We start from the raw sequence: 21,118 nt of genomic DNA, 5'->3' as shown, positions 1-21,118 counted from the left end.
TTATTTTTTACGAAATAGTAAAGAAGTAGTGAGATAGTAAAATTTCATTTGAATCCACAGATAGTTATAGTATTAATTAAAAATAAAAAAATTGTCTGCATTCGTTTTGAGAATGAAAATTCGTTTTGAAAATAGTAAAGATGTAGTGAGATAGTAAAATTTCATTTGAATCCATAGATAGTTACAGTATTAATTAAAAATGAAAAAATTGTCTGCATTCGTTTTCTTTACTTAATTATATTTCATCAAGTCCAAAATAAGGAAACAGTATTTTTAGATTCTTGGAATATTTTCAATATTTTAATTTTGATCTAGCCACTTTTGTCAGAAATGCATAAAGTCCATAGTCTAGTATTAATAGATACACATTAAATAATTATTAGCATAAATTTGAGTGGAGCGATATTGGCCCCATTAGTTCGTGTAAGGGTTAAATATTTCCGCAAGGTTACATTATATGTATTCATTTGTATGATTAATTTATACAATCCACAGTCTATTTATACTACATTTACTTACAATATTGAAATTCTGTAGCTTTTACTAGCTGACACTATAAACGCGTTACCACAATAGCGCATCAAAATAGGATTAATCAATATTGACTTAATCAACGTTGACGCAAGTTTCGGAACGGGTGACCGGAATCGTATTGGACCGCAAAGGATCGAAGGTATAAATTAATGTCCCACTTTCAATCGGAACGAACCTCGATCAATATATCACCGGACGCGATCGTCGATGTCAACGATCGACAACCTATTGTCGCTCCGAAATTATTCGAAATCGGCGTGCTCGCAATTACGCGGGCGTTCGACGATTTCGTTCTCCACACATGTCACTGGATCATTAAAATCATGCCGTGGAAAGAGAGCCTTGATTCGCGGAATTAACGAGGCTCGTGATCGTTTGCTTAAATCCGCGAGTATTCCTCGAGCGGCGCACAGTGGGCCAGAAACCGATCTTTTTGGACAAAAATCTGCCGACAACTCAGTTTTCCGTCGATTCAATTGGAATTTTTTTTAAAATGTTCGTGAAGGACTATACTTTGATGACGTGCTGCGCGAAAATCGTTAACTGTCACTATCAAGAATCCTTATCTACAAAGCCCAATAACTCGGATACTTTATCCGCCCATACCATATCATACGTTTTGATATCCGGTGTATAATGATCAATGGTAAAGTCTGTCATATATTAGGTCAATCGGAAAGTTCCGTCCGTTTAGCGTCGAAAAGCTGTAGCTCGAACTGTCGTTAACTATAACGTCTAAAGTAATGTTAACTTTTTAGTTTGGACATCTTTCAATAAAATTCAATACATAACAATATACGCTTGCATCAATATCATCGTTTTTTCTACATTGAAAATGTCGGAATTTGAGCCGAATAAGCGTCATTTGCGCGAAGTGTTAATCTTCTGCTTCAATTGGAAGAAAACTGCAGCTGAAGCTCATCGAATGATTGTAGACGTTTATGGCGATAATGCTGTTTCCGATAAAACATGTGGAGAATGGTTTCAACGCTTTAAAAATACAAATATAGATATTATACAGCATATGTAATTATCATCCGATTCACTTAGAAACTCTCTAAGAATAAAGGATGGCAAGCACAAAGAAGTTCTTTCTCAAGAAGCGAAAACGCTACTGTTGGATCAATAAATAAATGGTGAGTCTCATAAGTGCCGAATGGAATTCCGTTCAATTGGGAATTCTCAGGGCCAGATTTGCAGTTTAAAATTTTGCGGTTTAGGGTTTAGGGTTAAGAATTGTCGGCAACTCAGCTGGGACATGCAAATTTATGGTATGGGTGGATGAAGTATCGGAGTTATTGGGCTTTGTAGATAAGGATTCTTGATTGTGACAGTTAACGATTTTCGCGCAGTACGTCATCAAAGTATAGTACTTCACGAACATTTTTAAAAAAATTCCAATTGAATCGATGAAAAACTGAGTTGTCGGCAGATTTTTGCCCAAAAAGATCAGTTTCTGGCCCACTGTGCGGCGCCCATAACGATCCGGCGTCTTACGAAATTTGTTGACAGTTCTTCGGAAACCGCGAGCATCTACGCAACGAAAGAACATAACTGCGTAATTGTTTATTGCATTGACACAAACGATTTCGTAGAACGAACGCGAAAGATAATTCTATCGCGGTGGTGAAATCGCATTTGATAAGAAATTAAAATTAGATACGCGGTTTACATGCAGTTCGTGGAATCCTGCCTGTTTTACATCGATTCCGGGAATTCGAACAAAAGCTGTGCAAGAGTACGAGTGATGCGACAAAGTATGTCACTGATGGATAGATTCTGGATGATCGAATTTTTAATTGATTTGTTTGTATGATCTGAGCAAGCGATAGAAAAAACTGTAGCAATGATAACAGAAAATCATGGCAGAAATAGAAGACACAAATATCGATGCAGGCTGGTTCGATTAACCCTTTGAATGATGTGACCGGATTCGAGTGTGCCAGATTGAGTGCGTGCCAGACAGGGTGCGGCTGTGCGTACACGTTCCTGTACTATTTTCGTATGGCAGCTGTCATTTACTATTAGTATTTCACCGAGATACTAAATACAGAAATTCTTTGACCTGTCGATCACGGAAAATCAAACTTACTCTCCCATATCAGAGCTGTCAGATCGGTTAAAAAACACTAGGGGTTGCTGAAAGCATTTGCGAGGTACAATTCTATTTCTCGAAACGTCAAGATTTAAATTGCCTTATCTCGTTCGATAATAATTAAAGGAACAGCTGAACTCGATAAATGTTGGAAATTCACAATATCAGATAATCAAGAAATAATCAAAGAAGCCTGCAGATAAAAATTTCGATAAAATTCTTGTAGATAGATATTCGATATTGTGTTGCATAAGAAACGCACTAATCGAGATAGCGTAACGTTACGATTTAAACGAAATGTTTAATGTCCTCTTGCATGAAAATTATTAAGAAAAGCTGCGGATTTTGTGGATTTATGACGAAGACGAGTTGATGTAATTGAAAATATACATATATAGTGGAAAGATTAAAAGAATTTAATTATTTTGCATAAAGATCCACAGTCTAGTAATTAGTCAATATTGTTAGTGACACTGTGCATATTTCTTTTCTTAAATATATGGTGATTCAATGTACTGATAGAGTAATTCAATCATTCTTGTATCTTTTGTGTATATCATTACACCTGTAAATTTTATTGACTCTTTTTATGTGCATCAGTTTTCCTAACAATAATGCAGCAACATCTGCTAAAGTGAAAAATCTCAGAGAAATCGGTTGAACGGTCGAACGACTAGTCCCCGAAAAATCGAAAAAAATCCCCGAACAAGGAATGAGAATTTTGAAGAACATTCTGCCGAGGTGTCGGCTTGATTCCGATCGTCGATCTTCTTCGTGCAATCGATCGGCATTATTCGGCGCGGTAATAAACGATCGCAGCGTCGTCGCGTCATAAATCACCGTGGAACACTCTGTAAATCGTCGGATCGCGGATCGCCGAGGACGCGTGAACCGTGCAGATCGTCGCTGACGGCATCGTCGTCGACGTCGTCGTCGGCGCGTGAACGATAAAGGAAGTTGCGAAGAGCCGGCCCCGATGGACTGCGCCGGAAGCCGGCAGGGGCTCCATTAGCGTCGTAATTGCTGTTCGGAACTCCTGCGACAAATCTACGATCGACATTTTATGCGAGGCTGCCAGCTGCACGGATTACACGTTCGCGAATTAATTCAACCCCCACGCCCTACGCCCCCACCCCACCCTCAAACACCTCACGAAAGAGGCGCGAAGTGTTCAATTCTAGGTTCAACTTTGCGGATGTTTCGCAGCCCTGCGACAGTTTAATTGGAACGCTTTTGAGTGGTTTGAAAAACAGGAGCCAAATCAAAATTGTATTCTTGTTTTAATTATTCTATTAAGCTGAAACGAACACGTTGATGTACTTAAATATTTCTTACATGTCCACTGCTTTAAATTGTATGTACCCATTTTTGTCATAAATGCATAAAATCCGCAGTCTAGTCATAAGTGAGTAAGAACAAATGTATCATGATTTCCTCTTCTCCTTCTTCATGGTATCATCTTCAGTATTTTAAACAGTATGCCGAATATTTTTTCTATTAGGTTATTGCAATTGAAATGACCGTTTTTCACATTTGAAACTTCCCGCCTTTGTAGTTTGTACAATTTGAAAAGTACATATCTCGTACATGAATTTGCGTGTACATATATGATTATTGATATTGTATAGTATACATGATTCAAAATCGATTTTCGTTCACCATGGAAAAAAAGGAAATTCGTATAATTTACTTGTACGAGTTCAAACTTGGACATACTGCGTCTGAAGCAGCGAAAAACATAAATGCCGCTTTCGGTGAATGTATAGCAAGTGATGGGACCACAAGGCGTTGGTTTGAAAAATTTCGTTCCGGAGATACAAATCTGGGAAATGAACCTCGTGGTTATAAGCCAGCAACTATTAAAGATTTGAAGACCATAATACACAAATTTTAACATGGCCTGCGAGGTCTCCAGATTTAAATATAATAGAAAACATATCTGAGGAATTTTAGATTGTCTTTAAATTAGACTGCGGATCTTTATATGTATAAAGTCAAAAATGTTCGTGTTAATTGCGAGTGACAGAAGCGAAACAAAAATTCTTTGCTTCTTTTAATTATCTTATTAAGCTGAAACTTGTACACTGATTTCCTTAAATCTGTTTAATATGTTCACTGCTTTAAATTGTACGTACCCACTTTTATGGTAAATAAATACAATTCGCAGTCTAGTTATAACAGAAGAACACAATGTTATTGTAGAAAAGTACTAAATTTGTGAAGCAAGAAGGAGTACGAATGAATGTGACAGATCGATTGCACAGCAAATCGATGCTTCGCGATTTTTACCAGCGAAATGCTCGCGTTTGTTTATAATCAACGAAGGTAGAAATTAATGGGGTACTTCATAACGTTGGAAATAATTACACCGACTCATAATTGCATTACCCACTTTGTAAAGCCGGTCGTACAACTAATGCATACTCTTCGCTCTTGTGCAATTATTCAATCATTTAACGATTATTGCTGCACGTCGGAATTTGATTATCGTCGCTCGCGGGGAGGTATTGTTTGTTTTTAATCGGGGTGTGATGAGATTACTTCTTATTATTGATTGTTAATTCGAGATTCGAATGTACACCGAACCGAATTACAGAAAATAATGAAGAATGACGTCATAACGGTACACTGAATTGCTCAATATTATGTAGTTGTTTATGTCTCGACAGAATATTTATAATCGACGAACGATAAGTTTTGTAAATAAAAATATAATCTACAAGAAATTCTTTATCAGTTGTGCGAGTTGCACAGGAAATTGCAATCCGGATGACAGAGAGCTATTTTGCATCATGCAAGGATATCATCTAGACTTTCAACAGAGTGATATACTAATCATTGAGCATACAAAAATTGTGACATCAGCGCCAACATTACAATGCAAATAACATTTATCTCCTATCTACACGTTCAATAAATAATACAATACTTTCTTGGAGAAACGTACCGCATCATTCAATTAGAGCAACAGAGAAGACAATCTAAAAGCACCACTCTACACACGACAAAACGAATGAAAGTTATTTATGGAAGCTTGAGCGTGTTATTTCCGTTTTAAAAGCCGCAACGATGTACACGGCCAGGTAAAAATAAACATCTGCGGAGAAGTGACGATCGTACTCCCCTCTAATTCAATCTCATTCTCCAAAATAACTCTATAAGACCATATCTCCCCTGAGTCACCTGAACGAATTGAAAAGTCTCATTTGCGTCACTAATTATAATACGTTCGCGACCGACGACGTACGATTGTAAATTTAGCACCACCCTTTCCCATCCTCTCGATACTCCCACATGCGGTTTGCGCGAGAATTCCCTGAATCGGGATCGACTCGATTGAGTTCTTTGTAAATTCGCTACCGTTGATGCGTTTGAGTTGCAGTGTAATCAATCGGTCATCGCAACATGCGATATTTCCCGAGAACGTATACTCGAAAACTTCCTCAGAATTTTCGCAGAGTTACACAAACTAAAATTCGTTACATTCGCGGTAGTTTCAAAATTGCGCAGCTGCTGTTGCAAAAAGTCTACTATTGGGACATTGTTGGATCTATGGTTCACACGAAATTTTGTACGAACGTAATTAAGAGATTCGTAGTATTTAAAAATATCACAATCTTTAGAATATCGTTTCACATTGGTTACTTGAACAATAAATTGGAATGATTCTTAATCCTCATCCATCCCTCGTGTCAATCGGACACAGTTTTCTCGAAGTAAGTTATACTGTTCTTTTGTTTGTAGGTAAATTTGCCCGAAACTTCGTGACTTCTATCTGTTTAATGCGGAACACATAACCGAAAAATCTAAGACTTAAATTTTAACTCATCAATTTGACTAAAAAAACATCGAAAAATAACTATTTACCTTGTTACTTTATCGGTTTTCTACCACTGTGACAATTTGACACCGAGGAACAGATTCAGTTTGAGATATGAGGGACGGATGAGGGTTTTTTAATCTTGAAGATACAATCTGTTCGGAGAAAACAGCGCACAGTGGGCTGTATGCCCGATTTAAGCGGTCAAAATTCAATTTCTAAAACTTGAGCAACAATCTCCCATTATTCGTTTTTTTTTAAACTTGAGGAACAATCTCCCATAATTCGTTTTTCCATTCATGTATCCATAATGCACTGAAATTTGTCGGAAGTTTGAAATTCTGTTAGTACGCTTTCATTTTTCAACGAATTCACCTATTAGTAATTATTACCTTATTTATACATACACTAACATATTTTTGTTATATATAAGTTTTTTTAGTTAAGTATAAGGTATACTTTTAAGAGAAATTCACTTTTGTACTATATACATTTGTTTAGTTATTAATATTTAAAGATAATCAACAATTCAGTCACTTTCTTTATGCTTCTGAGACTTTGGTAATGACTTTGTTATACCTCCGGGTGCGATCGGGTGTTCATTTCCGTGCCATTGTGTTCTTTGCAGTTTTCTGATTAAGATGCAAGAAAAAAAGGCTGCTACTACGCGCTACTCCGTGTTTTATAATTGATCTACGAAAAAATGGCCATCGCGCGCACGCGAAAATCGCAGCATTTCTCACATCCTGCATGTTCGCATTCGCTATATCTCCGTATTAACTTAAATAAATACTAAATAATCACAATAAACACACAATATACAGCAAAATAAGAAAACAGTATACACGTGAAATTTAAATAATATACGGGGTGAGACAATAACTATGTCCACTTTGAATATTGCCTTTATTTGTAATAATATGAAAAAATGCTATAGACAAAATTTGCACGGTATAGAGGGAGACATGTTGTGGCATAAACATTTTCTGCGTGGGTGGAGGCATAGAGGAGATTTCACGGTCATCTTGATTTTTTAAATCGAAAGGCCTACTTTTTGTATCATGAATCGATAGACTATCGAATTCTGAGTAAAAATGTATTGACCTCCATATGTCTTAAATCTAATAGTTAACTAGATATTATCGGAATAATTTTCTTTCTTCTTTTGATAATATCTCGTTAACTATTAGGTTTAGAACATACGAAGGTCAACACTTTTATACTCAGAATTTGATACTCTATCGATCTATGTTTTAAAAAGGGACATTCTATTCAAAAAAGTCAAGGTGACCTTGAAATCTCCTCTATGCCTCCACCCACGCAGAAAATGTTTGTGCCACATGTCCTCCTCTGAACCGTGCAAATTTTGTTCATAACATTTTTCCATACTATTATAAGTAACGGAGATTATTCTTTGTAATAACTATTTTAAAAAGATATTTTAATTTAAATGATTACATTTTTTAATAGTGTACATAAAATAGACGAATAACGTTAAAATATTGATTATAATCCCCGCAATACTTGATTGAGAAATAGCTACAAACTTTACAATCTAATACGCTCCTCTTTATGGACAAATTTTGCACTTGAAACATCCGTTTCAGCAAAAACCGTATACAGTACAAAAAGTAGAAATCTCAAGTTTTAAAATGGTTGTTTTTTCATAAAAATTGTATAAATTTTAGCAAAGTTACAGCAGTTTCAATATTGAGCGAATTTTGAACTAGCTGTGGCCGCTGAAATCGGTCATACAGCCTACTGTGCAGCGTCCTGATCAATTGTTTTAGATGATGAGAATGACGCGCTCGTAGTATGTTAAAACTGGTTCTGAATATTTCTCTCTATTGTTATAACCGCCTGTAAGGATCAAATTTTGCACAGGCATTTACACCAACGTATATCAAAATTTTTCTCTAGTCTTTATAGTTACAAATAAGAAGTTGTAAACAAATATGCAGATCTGTTCTTGTAATGCATCAATTTGTTTCGCGAACGAAATGAAATTATGCACAGAGGGCATGCAACTTTTCCACCCCGTTGCACCCAGTGTGTACCAATTTGGACGAATCTCAGCGATCCATCATTGTTTTACAGACTCCTTCGATCACTAGCCACTAAACAATGCGATCCAGACATCTTACATGATTTAACGATCCAGTGAGAAGGCTTGCCGCAGGTTTCGCGTGTCCATTCCTGGGGTCTCGATCGCCGTTGGTTCCCGATCGATCATTCGTGATCGAGTGACGGTTCGAGCAAGGAGAAAAAAAAACAGAGGAGTTGCGATTTTTCAGGCTATCGATCATGAACGTTGCAACCATCGATCGACATCGGATAAACTCCCCACGGAAACTCGATTTTGCACACAATGTTCCCTGAAAAGTGCGCGGGCCGCCTCGTCGATAAGCTCGTGCAGATTAATTCACCGAAATTTCCCGATAAACGCGGCCATTGTAATCGAAACGTGGAACCAGCCACGCCAACCGGGGACATTATACATGCAGAAGTTAATGAAGTTATACGGCGCAAAGGGGAATCGACACGGGCTCGATCGATGAAACCAAATCGAAGGAAACGAAGATCTACAGTCACTCGCGATAACACCGCTAGGATTTTTTTTTGAGAAGTTAGAACCTTAGACCATACATACTTATACATAGACCCAGAATAGGTATAGGATATGCATAGGACGCAGTGTTCCAAGATTACGAAGTATCTGGTGCCCACAACTGACGTCACAGGATAATTAAAAATAGTGGATAGCGATGTGAAAGCGATGTGTGCAAGTATATTTATGCATTATTTCGTAAATATTTGGAGAAATGGTGCAAGCTTGCACAAAGAATTGTGAGGAAGAATCGTAAGTTGCAAGGAAATAAATACAGATTTCATATTATCAACATCTACATTAAGGCGGTAGGATACCTTCGGATTGTAACTAGAAAGGGACTAGAATCTTACTAGATTTTAGGTCGAAACATCGGTTGCGCGCTTCGGTTGTTTCACCTTATTTGAGCAGATTTTGGGCTGGGTGAGGGCTCATTCTAAAGAGGAAGGTTAGGTGCAGTGCGCTCTGGTCATATGAGGGCCCAAAGTAGAGAAAAAATCTAGAAAAAAACCCGCAGATTTCAATACATTTTTCTGTCTCTAAAAGACTTTTTTGACTTATATGATGACCAGAGCGCACTGTGATGAATCTTCCTCTTTAGAATGCGCCCTCACCCAGCCCAAAATCTGCTCAAATAAGGTCAAACAACCGAAGCGCGCAAACCCATATTTCGACCCAAAATCTAGTAAGATTCTAGTCCCTTTCTAGTTAAAATCCGACGGTATCCTACCGCCTTAAAATTGAACTTTTTCCGAATTATAATTGATAAAATGAATTATAGCACTGTTTAAAATAATAACAGTAAAGTAAAAATGAATGAGTAATAAAATAAAATATATATTACAGTTACAATTTCCACAAATATTTATACAGAATGAGATAAGGCGACGATTCCCCTTTCCCCTCTAACACTTTAGCTTCGTGACACTGCGACTTCTCAACAGACTACAGCACTTTGCCCACAACCGTCATCTGGTTGACTGGTGGCAGAGTAGGGCAATAATCAACTAATATTAAAAAATGACTAATAGTCCTTTTGAATGTTGAGTGAAAATAGTCATTAGTCAAAACTTTTTGATTAGTTAGTGATAACTAAATGGCAAATAATTAGTCACAGCTCTAAGTAATCGTCAGCTATCGCTTATTAGTGAATTAGTAGTTGATGATCAGTCATCAATCTTTAATCATCAGTCACTATTGTGCGATTAACATACATTAATATTATTAATTGGTTATCACTAGACTGCGGATCTTCATGCAAAATAAAAATTGTCTTCATCAATTGCAAGACACAGAAGCCATATAAAAATTTCTTTCTATTTTCAACGATTTTAATAAATCGAGAATAACATATGGGCGTTGTTAAATTGTCTTAATGTCTTTATTGTTTTAAATTACATTCACCGATTTTTGTCATAAATGCATAAAATCCGCAGTCTAGTTATCACTAACTAATCAAAAAGTTTTGACTAATGACTATTTTGCTGTGACTAATATTCAAAAAGACTATTAGTCATTTTTAAATATTAGTTGATTAATTATTGCCCTACTCGTAGACGATATAATCTTGAAACAATGCATGTTATCTATGGTCTAAGGTTAGAACAACTAGTTCACTCGATGACGTGAAAAGGAAATTTGAAAAACTGCTTTCGGTCGGAAGGGGCGAGAAGGACGAGCTTACTCAATTCGATCGGTATATATAGCTTGCTTTTCTACTTACACTTCAAGAATATTTTTTCCTGTCGGTGAGAGTTTGTTTTGGGGGGTTCCATTTCCATACCCTGCGTCTTCTCGCGCGGGTTTCCGGTCCACTGATAAATTCGCCGTGTCATCGCGCATTCTTAATTAACAACTCTGCAATCAGAACGAAATAATTGCAATTATAGACGTGCGTGTGTTATTGTAACAACGAATAAACGCATTCGCTGCAGTGTAATATACAGGAACAATCGCGGTTTAATTGAACTGCGAAACTTTATGGACATTTTTATAACGAAAATTTAAATTTATTCGTTTGCTGGTCGGCGAACGAAAAATAATATGGAATTGTTTTATGTTTAATTAAAGCGTATTGCTGTAGAAATGTATAAATTTGTAATTTTAAATGTAATCGTATGGTTTGCAAATTTATATTTTTATGTGGAAGGATTTCAAGATAAATCTGGCAGATTTCCTTTGTCACTGGTGTGAATAAAAAATTGAAGTGAGGCAGCATTATATTTTATGTTCTCTTTTTGTAAGAAACTTAATATGCCGTAAATTGACATAGTATAATTACAACGTGGTCGTAATGAACAGACTGTGTACGAATTTATACATTCACAGCACATATATTAAAGTTTATTTTTAATATGTAGATTTTATGAAAGAAAATAGATTCTACGCCAGTGTGCTACCATTTTCTTTAAAAGAACCTATATTAAACCTCCAATTAGAGAACTGTTGAGCATAGTCTAAATTGTTACTTTATTCTTACTTTATTCGTAAGCTAGTACACCAACTAAATACAGTTATTTTATAGATTTCTTGAATCATAAATTCATATACACTAACTAAGTAAAATAAGTCTCCATACACCTTTTAAAACAGAATAACCTTTTATAATTATACCAAATGACCTGATGTTTTGCAAGCAATTAGAAGCATTGGTTTACTGAATGATGTGCAAAAAATATTTTCTGAAAATTACAATTTACAAGGTTGAATGCAAAAATAAAAAAAGGCACTTTTTAAAACTTTCTTATTTCGGCCCTTAATAAAAATTTAAAATATATGTTTTGTAGTAGTTACACACCTGATGAAAATTTCATCGAAATCGATTGACATACACACGAGCTACAAGCGGTTAAAAATGGTGAAAATACGACTTTTGATCAGTTTCTGCTTAAAATCCACAGAATCGTACATCTTTCGATGCGTGTCGTTTTTTCCTGCGTCAACCGATTTCGATGAAATTTTCAGCATGTGTATCACTAACATAGATCTACAAAACATATATTTTAAATTTTCATTAGGGACCCAAATAAAAAAGTTTTAAAAAGTGCCTTTTTTATTTTTGCACGCAACCTGGTCAATTGTAATTTTTGGAAAATCTTTTTTGCACATCATCTGGTAAACCAATGCTGCTAATTGCTTACAAATAATCAGATCGTTTGGTACAATTACAAAAAAGTTATTCTGGCTTAAAGGGTGTACGGAGACTTATTTTACTGAGTGTAGCAGTATTAAAAAATAAATTAACTTATACCAAGAACTACATTCACAATGTCCTCATATGACACGTTTCTACATACAGTGACTCCCATTAATATTCGGACGCTTTTGAAAAAACGATAACTTTGTTAATATTGGACTATGCGATATGAACTTTTTTGGGAAGCTAGAGCAATTAGTTTACTACAGGATGTGAAAAGAAATGTTTTCAAAAATTGCATTTGGTCGGAATGGTAGAGAAAATACTAAAAGTTGCATTTTACAACTTTTTTATGAGGGCCTATGTAGATCAGCGTCAATTATATGCACTGTGAAAGTTTCATAGAAACTAGTTGATGCGGGAAAAAACGACAGGCATTGAAAGATGTAAGAATCCGTAGAATTACTGCAGTTGGAGGCCGAAAATCGTGAAAAACTGTAATTTTTACTATCTTTAAACGTTTGTACCTCATTACAACGTCGGCCGATTTTGATGAAATTTTCAGAATATGTTTAATTGATACAGATCTACGAAACGTGTTTTCTAAATTTTCCATACAAGCCCACATAAAAAGGTTGGAAAATAGAACTTCCAGTATTTTCTCTGCAATTCTGACAACTTGCAGTTTTTTTCAAAAATTTTTGTTCGTTGTGTAGCAAACCAATTGTTCTAACTCCTCCAAAAATTTCAAATCGTATATTCGAATATTAAAAAAGTTATGGTCTTTTTAAGAGTGTCCCAATATTAGTCGGAATCACTGTATGTTTTTGTGCTCATATAAAAATTGTGATCCTTTTCACATTAACCAACGCTCTGCTGAATTACATGATTCTTCGACTTCGTAAACCGACCGCGCATAAAAATTGAATGGCAAACATTTCTCGTGTTGGCCGTCAGCAAAGATTCAATTCAATCCAAGAGGTATTATTGTAACTTCGCGGGATATACGACGTCGGGGGAAAAAATCTGTTCGGAGCAGGAAAAGTGAAGATTGGGTCGTTCTCGCGGTCGAGTTGGCAACTCTTTCCGTGCGACTTCCGGTCCCGCGATCTCGATGATTTACGATCCGTAGGAGAAGAGGGACACCTTGTCCCAAGGCCACGGTAACCATCCCCCTGTGCGCGACTCCGTGGAGACAATTTATTGTTGCATTGATCGTAACGAAAACGGGGGAATTTTATAAACTGCTCGACGGGAGGCCAATGAAAGAAAAATTGGCTTGGCGTGCAGCAGCGGGTTATTGGAAAAGGAGACAAATGAAATCGCAGAGCTCGCTCGTGAAATAGGATAATTTGAAATTGACTGGAAGACGCCGCGCGCCGTCCCCTGTTTTTCTCTTAGTTTCACGCAGCAATTCTGATCTGAAAAGCGCGGCCCTTGACGACAGAGGACCGTCCCTTCTATTTACAGTTTCATTATTTACGTTCCCTGTCGGATTCGAGAGCCTTTGAGGAATCGACGCAAATGTTTTCATAAATATTTGCCCGGCTGCGAATGCCCGATGATTGATTAACCCCTTGGAAACCCGGCGAGACTAGAATTCCAGCATGGACACGCTCACAAGACTTGGGAAGTTCTATAATAACTGCTTCGGGAAAACCTTTGACACCTTGAAGGCGACCTCAAAAATCCCATAAATTAAAGTAATTTATTTAGTGAAAAAAGAATCGAAATTGCATTATGCGTTCAGCGGTGAATCAAATTTAAAGATTTCGTGTATATTTTTATGCAAAAATTTTGTACAACTTCGACACAGATTATTTTCTCAGCAAGTGTCACAATTTAGGGTGGTAAAGACCAAAAGATCTAAAAAAAATGTTTGATATATCGCGAAAAACGAACAAAATTTTTTCTGTGAATTAAATGAAACTTTAGAATTCCTCTAGAATTAAGATTAAAATTAAATTATTGTAGTTTTCGAGGGAGGTGAGTTTAAAAATCCGCAGGGTTAGCATGACCCAGTTTTTACAGCAAGTATCTAATTAGTCCAGTCACCACAAAAAGGTGTAGAGAGAAATGGAAGGAACACAATTTTTAACTTTGGTTCTTTGTTTGGACTAGTTACGAGGTAAACATACTAAAAGCACGTAGAAATTCCCCTTTTTCGGTTTTCCGCTTATATCTCGGAAACTATGCGTCCTACCGATAAGACCATTCGATAAAAAATTAAAGCTGACAAAATGTGCCATAAGATTGATTCGATTCAGTTTTTCGCTATCTCGCATAGTATCCGAGATATCCGCGCTCAAAGTTTACTAATTTTTAAGTCATCATTTCAAAATGTCCACCTTCTGCATTGATACAAAAACTTGACATCGTTTATAAACAAACTTCATATAACTTTTTTTTTTAACTTGTAGGTCATGCTCCTACAATCTTGCCGGAAAAGTAGGAAACACCATGTACATGTTGCTCCTGTGTTTTGTAATTATTGCGAGCAATTTCCCAGTCTAGTCTATGCTGCTCCTGTATCCTACAATTAATGCAATTTCCATTTTGCACAAAAATCCGCAGTCTAGTCGACAGCGCTTGCGACGATCAAACTTCAGACAGGAAGTAACTGCTGATGTAATTGAACGCTTCCTGCAGGTTCGCCGGTAACGCACAGCCCCGTATTATGTATAATCACTTCCCAACCGACCTTTTACACCCAATTAACGCGCTAATTGCCGAACGAAAGGAATAATGAGAACGGCATGACAAACTGACTTGAGCGCGGTTATTCGTTAACTGGAGGAGCATCGTCTTCCTCTCTTCCCTTCCGAAGCAGAAATTTTTGAATTAGACCTTCTCCAAGGTGAATTGATCGATCATTCAATAAGCTTAATAATCCCCACCCGCTATATTTTTTATGTATTAGGTTGTTGCAAATGAAATGGCCGTTTTGAATCTTTAACATAAACTTTTATTTTACAAGCTTTATTCATATTCCATTAATTGAAATAATTTCCATCGACATCAATGCACTTCTTCCATCGTGGTACAAGTGCCTCAATGCCTTCCTGGTAGAAATCTAATAAACGTGAGGCAATCAATTTATCAAATGCAGTTTTTACAGCACGTTCTTCTTTGAATATTTTTCCATTCAAAAGGCCACCTAGGTGCTTGAAAAAATGGTAACCAGTAGGTAACAGATCAGGCGAATCATGAGGGTGAGAAAGAACTTCACGCTTCAACTCTGCTAATTTTTTTACTGTTTCTTTCGCAATATGTGGCCGAGCATTATCGTGAAGCAATATTACATCACGTCTATTGACTAATGCCGACTGTTGAACACGCAGTTTTTCGTCCATTATACCAATTTCCTGACAGTATTTATCAGCAATTATGGTTTCACGTGAAAGCTTTCAACTACAGTCAGCGGCAATATTAAGTGGACACTCATAAAAATAATTAATATATTAATAACTTTTTAAAAATTAGTCCGAAGGACTTGAATTTTTTTAAGATGTTAGACCGGCTAGTTCGCTAGAGAATAAGTAAACTAAAATTTATTACGATTGCAATTGGTAGGAATTATACAAAATTTTAAAAAATGATGTTTTTTCAACTCTTTTATCTCGGCCTGTAACGATAATTTACAAAATGCGTTTTGTAGATTTCGGTAACTTATATGCATACTGAAAATTTCATCGAAATCGGTCAACATTGCAATGAGCTACATGCGTTTAAAGATGAGAGCTTAAGAGTGAAAGTCGCAGATTATCAGCCTTGCCAGGGCATTTCGCCTTTACGTGATCATCTTTAAACGTTTGTAGCTCATTGCACAATGTTGACCGTTATAAATTATTATATGTTATAAAACGCATTTTTTAAATTATCGTTACAGGCCGAGATAAAAGAGTTGAAAAAACATCATTTTTTAAAATTTTGTATAATTCCTACCAATTGCAATCGTAATAAATTTTTGTTTACTTATTCTCTAGCGAACTAGCCGGTCTAACATCTTAAAAAAATTCAAGTCCTTTGGACCAATTTCTAAAAAGTTATGCGATTTTTAAGGGTGTCCACTTAATATTGCCGCTAACTGTATCTGTTTTAAATGTACATATTTAATAGCTGCTGACTTATGACCACGAGGCTCATTTCCCAGATTTGTATCTCCGGAACGAAATTTTTCAAACCAATGCCTTATGGTCCCATCACTTGCTATACCTTCACCGAAAGCGGCATTCATGTTTTTCGCTGCTTCGGACGCAGTATGTCCGAATTTGAACTCGTACAAGTAAATTATACGAATTTCCTTTTTTTCCATGGTGAACGAAAATCGATTTTGAATCATGTATACTATACAATATCAATAATCATATATGTACACGCAAATTCATGTACGAGATATGTACTTTTCAAATTGTACAAACTACAAAGGCGGGAAGTTTCAAATGTGAAAAACGGTCATTTCAATTGCAATAACCTAAGAGAAAAAATATTCGGCATACTGTTTAAAATACTGAAGATGAAACTATGAAGTGGAAGAAGAGGAAATCATGAAACATTTGTTCTTACTCACTTATGACTAGACTGCGGATTTTATGCATTTATGACAAAAATGGGTACATACAATTTAAAGCAGTGGACATGTAAGAAATATTTAAGTACATCAATGTGTTCGTTTCAGCTTAATAGAATAATTAAAACAAGAATACAATTTTCATTTGGCTCCTGTGTCCTGCAATGAATGCAAACATTTTTTATTTTGCATAAAGATCTGCAGTCTATTTATGACTGAAGTCGTCATGTAACAAGACTCGCTCTGTATGTTGCAGTATTTTCATGTTGAAGACTTCCTAAATTCGTCACGGATCTAATTAACCGAATCACGCGCAATCTCTTAAAATAACGACCAATCGATCCCCTCCTCCTTTTTCCAAACGACGGCAGAAGGCTCGGAATTCTTAATGAAGATCGAAAGCACTCTGAACGAGACTCCGTCGAGTAAATGAGAGGGAGCCAATAAAAAGCAGCCGCCCTTTTTATCCCCGGGTCCCGTATCTTTCATTACTTTTGCGCTTTGATCAGCCGTTCCTTTGTTATGGCGTCGCGTCTTTCATCAGGGAACAAGGTTGAGGAGATGGGTGAGAAGAGAGAGAGAAAAGGAAAAGCAGAGAAAACGTTACCGCACCTTAAGTAACTAGAAGTAACGACGCCACGCGTCTGCGTGCCAATGTCTCCGGGCTCTTATTTCCCTTCGATCGTCCTTTAAAAAGAAGCTTCCCCAGAGAACAAACCACCACAGAAATTCCTGTCCCTGCACAGTAGAGACCACAGTTAAAAAACGATACGCGGTCTGCTTTCCCATTAACGAAAGTAGTTCAGGAATTTTTCTAATGAAGTTTCAACACACACACACACATTCAGCGAATAAATACGCGTGCTATTTAGTCAAGTCAATGAATGCTCATAAGGGGAGTGTACAGGGAAATGGAAGGAACACAATTTTTAACTTTGGGACTTTGTTTGGACTAGTTAGGAGGTAAACATACTAAAAGTCCCCACTCCTTGGAGGTGAGCGGGATGCAGGGGGCACGTAGAAGGTCCTCTTTTTCGGTTTTCCGCTTATATCTCGGAAACTATGCGTCCTAGCGATAATACCATTACATACAAAATTAAAGCTGATAAAATGTGCCACAAGATTGATTCGATTCAGTTTTTCGCTATCTCGCATAGTTTCCGAGATATCCTCGCTCAAAGTTCACTAATTGTGCTGAAGAGTTAGCTAGTCAAATGAGGCAAAAATTTCTTTTTCACAATTAATGAACTTTGAGCGCGTATATCTCGGAAACTACACGAGATAGCGAAAAACTGAATGCAGTCAATCTTATAGCACATTTTGTCAGCTTTAATTTTGTATCGAACAGTCTTATCGCTAGGACGCATAGTTTCCGAGATATAAGCGGAAAACCGAAAAAGGGGGACCTTCTACGTGCCCCCCTGCACCCCGCTCACCTCCTAGTAGTAGGGACTTTTAGTATATTTACCTCCTAGTTAGTCCAAACAAAGTCCCAAAGTTAAAAATTGTGTTACTTCCACTTCCTTCTACACCCCCCTTATGAGCATTCGTCGACTGGACTAAAAGTCCGCAATGACGAGAGAACGAGGGTCCCTTACTCGTAAATTTCTCGCGGGACAATCGATTAATTAGCACGGCTTAGTGCCAGTGTCTAAACATCGCTTAGATTGGATATCCTGTATCGTAAACGTATGATATACTCGATAATGACCGAAGCAAATACAGTTTGTTGTCCGTGTATTATCGTTGCTAATTGCAGTTTGTGCGATGACCAGGCCTCGCCGGCGACAGATCCACCCCCAACTCCCAACCCCATGGATCAACGAAATAGGTGTCTGCAGTGAATCGAACGCCGACAACGGATCGCTCGGGTAAATATTGACCGCAACAAATATAGGCCGGCCGGCAATCAAAACGTCAGCCCCGGCTTAATTTATCGGGGGCGACCGGTAAGGGTGGTTTTTCCCCCATATCGTCGCGGCCTTGACGGCTTTCACATTTCACGGAGTCCACGAGGATCGCATAACGTCGCAAATCATTCCCTTCGCCTATAAGTACCGTCTCCTCCGACGTTTTCATTCGAATATATTTAAGGGTGGATTCACGGTGAAATAACCCTTTCAGATCCTCTGTCGGACCTTCAGCGATGTCGTAAATCTTCCTATAGAAAAATACCCTTAAATAAGGCTTGAGAAATTGGATCCGGTGAGAAATCAGGTGTGCATGAAATTAGGTTGAAGAGGGTTAAGAAAAATAGGGAAAATTCGGAGAAGACGAAATAAAAGGGTCTCGAGAATTTTTGTTATAAAATTAGCAATCTCAAAGTTGTGTCTTGTAGTTGTATTGCATTTTATTAATATTGTTTTTGGCTTTTGGTAACGACTGCTCAACAGAAGCAGCGCTTTTAATCGTTCAACCAAATCAAAATAACACTGCTGCATAACAGTGAATCATGCTTCCGATAAAGAAGCTTAATGTATTAGTCGATGTACAAGATAAGGGAATTACGTACGTATTCAACCAAGAGCGACGCCACCAATTTGCAAAGATATCTTACTGAAGTGTTTCTTAATAATCTACCGATCTTTCGGGAAGACTTGAATCGTCACGATTCGACTGCAAATGTTTGTGCATTAAAAGATCCGAAAGTATTCGAGTAACATTTATTGTAGATTCTAATCAATTTCTTTCTCCAGTAATATTTATTATAAATTATTTTAGCCTATCATTACTCTTACGTATTTAACCGCCTTTTTAACCCTTACAAAACACTAAAAATAAGTGAATATCAAGGTGACCGCCCGATTAACGTTGCCTTAAATCGCACGGAGAATGTCACGACGTTCGGGACAAAATCGCGAGTGAATCTCGCGGAGCAATCGGTTGGAGGAATCAGACCGATAACGAGAATCCAGGGAAAGCCCACGGGTTCCATTTAATCCGCCTCCGCGGACACAATCTTCGAAAGTTTCAGGCGGCAATCTTTTCGAAATTCAGTTAACATCGTTCGCGAAGAAATTTCGGCGCGGAAAACAATCCGCGCGAAGTTTTCCCCGCTAATGTATTCGCGGCGGTTGTCGCGGGTATCCATCCTAGCCCATGTTCGCCACCCTCCGCATCCCTTATTCTCGGGGGTAACTTCGTCAGGGGCCGCGTTCCGCCGCTGAAAAATCGCGGCTAATGGGAAAAATTGCTAAAGTTACACGGAAAGTTCCGGCGACTTTCGTCGTTTGCCGCGGCACCTTTCGCAGTCGCGGAACTCCATTAAGCTCGGAAACTAATTTCCAACGGAGTACCAGGGCGCGCGCTCGCGCGCACACACAGACATTGCATAATCCTTTTGCGGTTCGCATAAATTTCGATTCCGCGCAGTCGATCCGCAACATCCAGCGAGGAATCGTTTGACGCATCGACCGTGATTCGATTAGATTGGGGAATTATAGAGACATCATACAAGTCTCAGGATCTCCTGAAAAATCAACAACGATTTCGGTGTATTTGAGAATTTTAGAATCTTTCCAATAAATTCTAATTTTTCCTTTCAAGAAGCTTTCATTTTTCTAGAAGCAAAAGAAAATTGATTATGCACTTTTCACTTGTTGCTTCGCTAAAGGAAGGTTCGTTTTCGTTATAAATTCTGCTAGACTCGTTCGAGTTCGCGTTATTTTTATCGCGGTAGCTAGGCGCCAGTATCGATCAAACAAGTGATCCAGAATGTGAATTGCACAAATTATCAAATATTTTTTCGCGATAGGGCGGATTATTATCATGCAGTTTATATTCGATGTTAATGTGGATTGTTTACAGTTTTGGAAAATGCTTATCTTGATACACTCGTAGATACGTGTACCCAGGAAATTTTGTTTTGCGTCACGCATGCTGGAGTGGCGTTCGAACGGGTCGGAAGATTAATCGTTCGCTTATGAACGTCGGGAACGTTTCTCACAGTGAAATTTATGCGATGTTTCAAACTTGCTGCGAGAGAGGAACAAGAAAAATGAAGCGAAAAAATGTTCCAGAAAGGAAAATTCTCCGAAATTCCTATTTGTAAATGTATCTAATAACAATGTTTATAAATTTGTATAATGTTTACATCATCTCGAATCAGTCGAACTCGTGCCTCATTTGTCACGGATATGATGAATTGAACGACAAACTCTGTTACTGCGAATGTAAGTCACGTCTGACTACATACGGTCCAATTCTCCTTACACGCTTCTCCTGTAAGCGTCTGCCAGCAGACAGTCCAATTCTCCTGCGTCTGCCTCGGATTAATCAACTCTGATCCTCACCTGAGCAATGTCTCGATCATCAGATTCACTTCGAATATGCTAATTCCATAACCCTTTGATTTA

The 21,118-nt window shown here is 37.5% G+C and overlaps 1 protein-coding gene across 7 annotated transcripts in view; it reads right to left on the bottom strand.

The window, feature by feature from the left end:
• Mdr49 (Multi drug resistance 49) overlaps nucleotides 1-21,118 on the bottom strand; it is a 151,596-nt gene that overhangs the window by 34,316 nt on the left and 96,162 nt on the right. For all 7 annotated transcript variants that reach the window (XM_076434252.1, XM_076434216.1, XM_076434223.1 and 4 more), the window contains one exon: nucleotides 10,781-10,914. In XM_076434252.1, the coding sequence (XP_076290367.1) occupies nucleotides 10,781-10,899 (119 nt within the window). In that variant the 5' untranslated portion in view covers nucleotides 10,900-10,914. The remainder of the gene's footprint in view (nucleotides 1-10,780; nucleotides 10,915-21,118) is intronic.

The sequence above is a fragment of the Lasioglossum baleicum genome, chromosome 1, assembly GCF_051020765.1.
Source record: "Lasioglossum baleicum chromosome 1, iyLasBale1, whole genome shotgun sequence".
NCBI classification, from domain to species: domain Eukaryota; kingdom Metazoa; phylum Arthropoda; class Insecta; order Hymenoptera; family Halictidae; genus Lasioglossum; species Lasioglossum baleicum.
The sequence above is the reverse complement of the archived record's forward strand: the minus strand, read 5'-3'. Positions and strand labels throughout refer to the sequence as shown.